Source organism: Sander vitreus, unplaced genomic scaffold (genome assembly GCF_031162955.1).
Source record: "Sander vitreus isolate 19-12246 unplaced genomic scaffold, sanVit1 ctg267_0, whole genome shotgun sequence".
Classification (NCBI taxonomy): Eukaryota; Metazoa; Chordata; class Actinopteri; order Perciformes; family Percidae; genus Sander; species Sander vitreus.
The window spans coordinates 128333-137444 of NW_027595430.1; the positions used below are offsets into that span (position 1 = coordinate 128333).

A 9112-nucleotide genomic window follows, 5' to 3' on the forward strand; every position below is an offset into this window, starting at 1 on the left:
CACACAGAGGCCCCGACCTTGGCGTGTGCGTTTATGAAATAACAGTTTCTGCCTAGAAACAAGACGACACCCCCCTGTGAGGAGAGAATAAAGACACATGGAAAGCTTAGATCGGAGCTCACTTCGGAGGAGATCTTGGTGGACCGAGTTTCGACTTTGTTTGTCGCTAGGGAAACTTAAACTCTGTTTGTGAACCCACAATTGTGTTGTAACTCTTATGCTGGACTCAGTAAACTTGGCTGACTGAACTCATTGTCTCTGATTGATCTTTGTGTATGGTGAATGTAAGTCCAATGAAGAAGATGGACAAATTTCCTATAAGACCCAAATGAATATAACAACATAGCTAAAGCTCCTCCCAGCTGCCCTTAAAAGAAAACTATGCTGCACATAACCATGTATAACATTAAAAAAAACACACACGTTCTGTGTCACGTGGTAACCTTCAGGAAGTGAAGTAACGTCTGATTTGAACCCAAACCTCCATCTTTTTATCAGTAGTTTTGGTGTCTAACCCTAACCAAACTGGGACTGTTTCACAACGGTGACCACGTGTTTGAAACCGCCAGCGTTACCTTCTCTGGTTTACATATGAGGACGAATTTCCTGCCACCACTAGGGGGCGATCATATATGAAACGCTACTGTGGGTCGTATTAGAGGGGGGGTTTGGAGGGGGGGGGGGTATGCAGCTCACTGCTCTGTACCATTAACAGCCTAATACCAACACAAGCTTCAGTCTGCGTTCACTCACAGTCAGCCATTTTTCTCCCCAAGACACCCGTTATACACACAACACTCGTGAGTAATATTACACACAGAGTACACACAGCCATGATAAATGTTCCTGTATGACAGCAGCTCCCAGAGTGTGTCCACATATGCTGACCGAGAGAAACTGTAGAAAGCATATTCATTTTACACACACACACACACACAGAATGAGCAGTCACTCAGCCAGGATTCAGACAACTCTGACACTCTGCTCTAATGAGAGAACAGGAGAGGATGGATGTTTTATCCACTGAGCAAATACAGCAGGGAGTGATGGGGGAGCAGAGACAGCAGAAACACCCAGGATTATGTTCTATAAATGTCTTTTTTTAATGGAGTTGTGCGTATTATTGACATATGTCCACACATCTGGCCATCTAACTCAAAATAAAATTCTCATGAAATATACTAAGGAGGAACGCTTCAACTTTAATGACATTATGAATAAAGCATTTATACACATAGCTGTGAAAAGGAAAGCTCTGTAATTGGCATGTATTTATTACTGTATGCAATAATAATGCCGCATGTGTGACTGCAGACAAACACAATGTGTTTTATAAGAACCAGCTGAGAAGAGACGAAGGGGATCAGAGAGAGTAAATGATGAGGGGATGAAAGGATGATGGATGAACATGTGTAGATACGTATCCCAGGTGACCCAGTTTCTTCCGTCAAGGTCACACACACACACACACTATGTATTAGAGCGTCTCCTTCAATAGTTCGACACCCAACTGACTTTGGGGTTACCATGGTTATTACATTTCATTAAGTTTAAAAATGAGCAGTGAAAAATCTTTTCGTTTCATTTGTCTCTGCATCCTTCCAGAATGAAAACCCTGTTGGTCCGGAGGAAGATGTGGAGCTGACACGCTCCCTCTCTCCCGCCCCCCCCTCCGGATACTACCGCCTCTGCAGTCAGGGGGGTGAAGGCCCGGCCTGTGATGTGGAGGAGGAAGAGGAAGAGGAGGAAAGAGAGCGAGGAGAGAAGGAGGTGCCACTGCCCCCCCTGCTCATCCTGGCTCCACTGCTGTCCAACAGCCAGGATCTGGACAGCGGTGTGGGCCGTACCGACGACAGCACCGAACACAATACCAACACCACCAACACACCGGGCAGCACAAGGAAGTTCAGACCCAGCCCCAGGTACCAACCGGTGTGGCTAGAAGGGCCAGAAGTTACCCAAAACTACGCAAAATCTAATTTAACAATATAATTTTAAAACTTTCACCCTGGAAACTCGTGTTTGTTCTTTTGCCATTTTGTCATTTTTTTTTATAGTTCCCAAAGTTAAAGTATGATTATTCACCAAACAGAAGTAAGACAAAGAGAAGTCGCTCATGTCCATCTCCACAGTGCTGTGGAGGAAGGTCTGGCTACACATTAGATGTATTCGCAGCGATGGTGGTTCTGCTAAATAGTTCCTCAGGAAGGAACTTGTTTTGATGGAACATTTGCACCCCGCAAAAGAAAACGCCACATACAATATTAAATGAAGTTAACTGTTGACACAATACAGTAACTTGAGCTATTTAAATGTCCACAGCAATCCCACCAATCAGTCCCAAAACCTCCCAGTTAGAGAGGAAATTATCTAACATATTCTTAGTAAATATTTACAATCATTCCCTGAAAGAATCAAGCAGGCCTGTCTTGTTGAACCATCCACATCTTCTACTAAACTTGACAGCATGTACGTAGCTCGCTAGCTACACGTTTTATGTTGTTTCCCGAAGAGAAAAGAGTTTGAGAACAGAAACACACGGAGAGAGGAAGACAACATCGTTATCTGGAATTAAGCTTCTGTTCATCCAGACTAGCCCAAAGCTCAACTACATTTCTGACCTTTCTCACTGAAGTGAAAAAGCTTAAGAGCGAGTTACATAATCCCAAACCTCTACAACAACAGAGGTAACGAAAGCAAAGTCGTCCAGAGTCAGTTAGGAGAATAAAACCAGGTGAAGAAATATTCAACCTGACTCTAACTTTGACCCTGAAAATGCCTTATTGCAGTCAAACAACCCCAAAAAACTCAGGCCATGCACAGAATCCCTGGCTTTATCAAGACTAGTTCAAGTATTTGTATCAAACTAGTTTGCCAAATGTTCATTCATTACACTTTTGATTCCAGGCATGAGGGCAGTAACAACTACAAAAATTGGGGAGAACTTTCAGGTTAATATTTTAAGTATACGGCAGCAACACCCCTGTACGTTTCCTGTTCCCAGACCCAGTCCTAGACCCAGCCCGGGCTTCGGCCCCGGCCTTGGAAGCAGCCACAGCCCAGGCTTCGGACCCGGTCTCGGCCGAGGAGACACCACCCCTCCTTTCTTCCACCTGCGAGACCTCCAGCTCAGCTCTGACTCCCTCCCTAGCCTGGACCGGGCCGCTGGGGGAGGAACAGGTGGAGCAGCATTCAGTCCCCATCACAAGGTATTTTACAAGGTTTTGTTTTAGATTTAACTTGTGATTACAGCACTGTGGAGATAGAGCTGGCTATGAGAGTCTGTTGTAGCATTTGTATTTATGTTGTAGCATTTGTATTTGTGTTGTGGCGTTTGCATTCATATTGGAGCATTTGCATTGATGTTGTAGCGTTGGTATTCATGTTGTGGCGTTTGCGCTTACTGACGGACTTGATGTTGTTTCTTGGCTGCTAACGACTGACCTCTGACCTGCAGCATCACCCCTACCAGCTGACGATGATGACAATGATAATGCCAGGCCTGACGGAGGAGGAGTGCCAGCGCTACCAGGAGCTGCTGGAGATCAGGTGCCAGTACGAGAAACAGAACAAAAAACAGCAGAGAGAAAATAAATGTGAAGACGTTGACGTTGAAGCAGAGTTGAACGACCTGGACGAGAAGGGAGGAGACTCTTCTTCTGCGGCGACTCTGAGCGAACACGAGATGGCGCTGATCGAGGAGGAGCTGCGCCACCTGGAGTTCAAGTGTCGCAACATTATGCGAGCGCAGAAGATGCAGCAGCTCCGAGAGAGATGTCTGAAGGCCTGGATGATGGAGGAAGAGGCGGCAGGAGCAGGTAACCAAGACATCAACTGAACATCCCAAATCTGGAGACTGTCCTTCCCCGAAAAATGGCCATATAGGTTGTTTGTTCAAGCAGCATTCTGACATAGATTTACAGTTATAGTGGTTTAAAATGTTAGGTGAAAGTAAAAGTAAAAAGCACTTTGTGTGAGTGATCTTTTTAACCTCAGAAATAAAAAACAACAAAATTCTTCTTGTAGGTTTGGATAATGAGAACAAGGACGAGGAGGATAACGACCCTCTTCATCACGAGTTGTCAGCCATCAACGAGCTGCCAGAACGAGAGCGATCTGACGACAGAGACAGCACCAGTGCCTACAACACCGGGGGGGAGAGCTGCCGTAGCACGCCGCCGGTCAGCACCGAGCAGATCCCGCCTCTCCAGGAAGAGGAAGTGATGTCTCCGCCTCCTCTTCTCCCTCTCGGCCGCCTCCCCCCTCTGAACTCCCCTCTCATGCCGCGGCGTCACCGCCGTGACCGAGACAGAGAAAGACGCCACTCCAACCTCAGCGGCCCCTTCTCCCCCAGCAGCGACAGGAAGTACCAAACACAAGGGTCCTTCTCCCCGGGCAACAACAGGAAGTACCAAACACATGGGTCCAGCTCCACCCCCTCTACACCCTCCAAGTTCAGGTCTCCTTTATCGTTTCTCTTCCAACACATCTCTTTAGTTTAAACTTTATAATGTCTGTATTTCTTTTTGAAAGCCACTGCAACAGTGACATCTAGTGGCCTACTTCAGGCTTGTGCGTGTTACATTTGAATATGTAAATGGTTTGTTGGCATCATCAGGTCTCTGAGCAGAGAGGCGGAGTCATCTCCCAGAAGAGGCGTTGCTGATCAGGGGCAGGGCTCCAGAACAGGTATCACTAAACTCTACTTTACTATGACTCACATAAAACCAGTCTGTGGATGCTCATGTAAGATGGGCTCGAATTCCTCTCTAAAAACTAACCAATGTGATGAGGCTACAGAGCCTGTTTCTGTTGGCCAAGTTCCCATACCAAGCCAAGATATACAAAAAATTCTAACTGATTTAATAAAAAGCTTTGTTTTCAGGCCTCAGTCTTGGTTTCACACTTTCCTTGTTTTGATGGACAGTTAGTGGCAGTCAAGAGCCAAGAAACATTACAAAGCGTCATTAAAACCGGGAGCAAAAAAAGACTGCTAGCTGATTTAAAAACAGCTTCATATAAGTTATATGAGGAAGGAAATGCAACATTTGTTACACCTTAAGGATTTACACAATGCTATTAACAAACTATGAAGATGGATTAAATTTGATTTTCATGTTTTTTGTTGTTGTTGTTCCAGGCCAGGTTCAGCCCTGACAAAACATAGCAAACCTTTAATTTAAACAGTATTTTGACAGTGGTGCATTGAACACCATGCTTTATTACCACGAGTTTACAGACACGTCTCTGCTGATTGGGTAATATCTCTGACAAATACCTCAAAAGCTCGTTGTACACCGTTTCACACCGTTCTGAGGAAACATGTCGTTCCACATGGAAACCGCAGTAAAACATTGCTCACTGTTCTGAGATTAAACGTGCCCCTGGTTTAACTATCGTGATCTATTTATTGCTGTTATAAACGCAGGTGGCGCCCCCGAAAGGCCCGCAGGAGGAAGTGCAGAGTCCAGTCCCTATTTCAGCAGAAGACGCCAGAGCCACAACAAAGCGTTAGAGCACTACCAGAGCTGCATGGCGCTGCCCTCCAAGGGCCTAGTGGACCCTCTGGAGAGGGGGGCGGGGACGGGCAGCAGTGGCCCCGACAGCCCCAGGAGTGTGAACAGTGCCCCCTGTGGTCTGGAGGAGCGGCATACCAGTGCCTCACGGTTAGGACTGGCTCTGCCGCTTGGGCTGACTCACTCAACAACTGCCTCGCCTCAACGCATGGAGTGGAAGGTAAACGGGGTTGGCAAAGTCACCCTCCTGCTTTTAGTTATATCAACCTGATTGATGATTATGCAAAAATCTAATCTCCAAAATCTGTGCAGAGTTGGTTGGTTTCCATTCATTTCAGTGAAATGGAGGATGCAGAGACTTGAAACCTGTTTTGGTAATCTATCACACATCATGGGGACTCATGTTTGAGACTCAAACTAATAATAAGAGGGAACCGATTTGTCGTCGTTGCATCTGCAGGTAAAGATCCGGAGTGACGGCACTCGCTACGTGGCCAAACGGCCGGTGAGGGATCGTCTCCTAAAGGCCCGAGCCATGAAGATCAGAGAGGAACGCAGCGGCATGACGACGGACGACGACGCTGCCAGTGAGATAAAACAGGTAAGCAATCAGTGATCGCAGTAGTCCAGAAAGCCTCAAACTGTCTGCACTCACATCTGACTTTATCGCCATTATTCTTTACAAACGTCTGATTGAACCCACATGTCCGACAGGGTCGATACTGGAGCAAAGAGGAGAGGAAGCAGCAGCTGCTGAGAGCCAGAGAAACCAGACGGAGAAGAGAGTTCATGATGCAGAGCCGCCTCCACTTCCTCACAGGACACAGGTGAGGACAACACTTTGTCCACAACATCACTCAGGAAACATCCAGATAGTTCAACTCCAGTCCAACTTTCAGAATCACATATCAATTACTTTATTGTCATTGTAAGTACATACAACAAAATTAAAAGTGCTACTCTATGGAGCAAACATAAAATACACACATTAAACTAAGAACATAGAGCAGAGAATGTGAAGATGGTGAAAAGATTCAAACTAGAGTACATAGTAAAATAGTAACTCGTAATGCACATTATTACGTAAAGTACAGGTGTATAGCAGCATGAGTAGATGAAATTGCTTATTGTTTTTTCCTGTTTAACCAGCAAATTGCTTGTGGGAAAAAACCTTCCCTGAATCTGGAGGTGCGTGATTCGGCCGACCTGTAACAGGTTCAAAACGTTAATGGCCAGGGTTGTTCTATCATCTTTAGAAGAACTGACGATGTCCAAAACATCCAAATACGTTTGCAAGTTTAATGTAAACTGGCAGGCATGACATCTTTAGTTACTCTCACATGTCTCTGGCTAGCAACAACTTTTCCGGTCGGCAGTGTTGTCATCCTGTCTGCTGAACATACTCTGTATCAGAACTCAATGTAATAGCGCCTCCTTATGGAACATCCATTCTTAGCAGGTACCTTCTCAAACAAGTTAAGGAAATTAACTATTATTCTTAACAGGTAAGTTTCAACTATATAGATTACAAATAAGCATTTATTTTAACTTAACAAGATCACTGCAGGAAATATCCAGTGCAATCCAACTTTTATATTTTTAAAGCGTTGAGCCAAAGTGCTGCACAGTCACAAATCAAGAAGGGTCACATAGCAACAAGAGAGACAAGATTATATACAAATAAAAAGTAAAACACAGGGACCAATAACGCAAAGAGAAACAATAAACCAGGGCGTAGGTTTTCTAAATATTCAGGGGGACATATGCCCTGTATTCCCACCGAAATCTACAGCTATGCGTCAAACTTTTGGTTCCCAACCTCGGGGTGAAAATGGGTTTTAAACTCTATTGTCAAATCCAGTTTTTATCATTTGAGGCTTTAATATATTACTTATTGAGTCATTAAATATTTGAATGTATTTTCAGGTACTTTTGATTTACACCAAGAGGTGTTGGTAGAGATTCAGGTTGTTAGGACATGTTCAAAGCATTTCTGAGCGTTTTCCATCTCTGTGAGATGTAAAGAATAATGTCAACATTTAAATCCTCTCACCTTCCTCTGCTAATAGACCCCCCGCAGTGTGAAAGTTCAGGAAACATCCTGATGACAAACTCCTCGTTAATCCCAACAGCAATCCATCAGTCAGACTCAAAAACAAACATGTGTTGGTGGTTCTGAACACAGACGTAATCAGAATCATCAGCCACACCTGTGACTTAAAGGGCCAGCGCTCCAATAAGAAAGAAAAGTTTATTTTTACAGCAGCATTCACAGACACCAGTCACAAAATGCTTCACAATCAAAAAAATAAAGTCAAAGAAAATCAAATACAGGCAAGTCAATAAAGCAAAAATAAAACACCAGATACAATCCACAAAGAGAGCAGACATAAGACACAAGTTTAAAGCACAGTCTACCTAAATGTCTGTACAGATTTTTTTAGCTGCTTTTTAAAGCAGTCCACAGAGTCTATTGACAACTATTCCAAAGCTTAGCAGCTACCAACTGAAAGGCACGGTCTCCCTGAGTCTTTAAATGTGTCTGAGGTAAAAAACACACAGAGGACCTGAGAGCCCGGTATGCTGTGTAGGGTGCAGAAGGTCCAGGATGTATGTGGAGACACGTAGGGCTCTGTAAGGGACCACTACGATTTTAAAATGAATTCTAAAAATGAAAAGCAGCATTTTGGATAGTTTGTAAATGGTGTAAGGAAGATCTGTTAAAGCAGTAGTCCAACCGTGATGAGATAAATGTGTCATGTGACATTTCTTTAAAAAAAAAATTGTCTTATTGTTTTTGATTTTTCACAATGTTTTGTTGCTTACTTCGTATATTGGATTTGGATGGAGAGGTTTAAATCACTTTAATTTTTGTTTTGTTTTTTCAGGGACTCTTCATCTTTGACAGGAGGCGCAGCAGATGAGGGCAGCAACAACATTCTGGCACTGAGCCAGAAGAAGATCCTGAAGAAGAGGAACCGACGAATCCTCGACAACTGGATCACCATCCAGGAGCTGCTGGCGCACGGCTCCCGCTCGCCGGACGGACATAAGATCTACAACCCTCTGCTGTCGGTCACCACGGTGTAACCGGGGGTAACCAGGGGGGGAAGAGGAAGAGGAAACGGGGAAGCAACGACAATACAACAACTCTCTGTTCTCCATTGACTTGTATTGCGTGATGATGTGTCTGGGGGGTGGGAGCAGGAAAGTAAATACAGGAAGAAACTCCTGTGTCCTGGACGTCTCCGTGGTCAAACCAGCTCATTTCATTTAAATAATCAGACATTGTTTCGCACCCACGTTACTACATCTGCTCTGCTCATCGAGACTTCCTCTTCTCGGCCGGTCTGTCTGTCTGTCTCCAACTTTAGAGATGGCTGGTGTTACCACGGAGGAGTGAGTAACTGACGGTTGACTGCTGTCTGTTTCTGAGAGAGAAACACTGAAGCTGCAACAGTTTGCTGCTCTGCCGCATCACAGACTGCTAAACACACCTGACTACAAGAGACATTAGCTCAGACTTGTGGAGTTTACACAGTTGGTGTGGTCCGAGGTCATATTATGTTCTCACTACTAACGATGGATTGAAAGCA

General features: G+C 44.7%; 1 protein-coding gene across 1 annotated transcript in view; it reads left to right on the forward strand.

The window, feature by feature from the left end:
• The window catches only part of LOC144513505 (PDZ domain-containing protein 4-like), a 36834-nt gene extending 28228 nt beyond the window's left edge, over positions 1-8606 (forward strand). Inside the window, exons 9-17 of the mRNA XM_078244605.1 lie at positions 1606-1922; positions 3011-3221; positions 3458-3818; positions 4027-4459; positions 4619-4689; positions 5429-5736; positions 5977-6117; positions 6231-6343; positions 8405-8606. Coding sequence (XP_078100731.1) covers positions 1606-1922; positions 3011-3221; positions 3458-3818; positions 4027-4459; positions 4619-4689; positions 5429-5736; positions 5977-6117; positions 6231-6343; positions 8405-8606 — 2157 coding nt within the window. The remainder of the gene's footprint in view (positions 1-1605; positions 1923-3010; positions 3222-3457; positions 3819-4026; positions 4460-4618; positions 4690-5428; positions 5737-5976; positions 6118-6230; positions 6344-8404) is intronic.
• Positions 8607-9112: the final 506 nt, after the last annotated feature.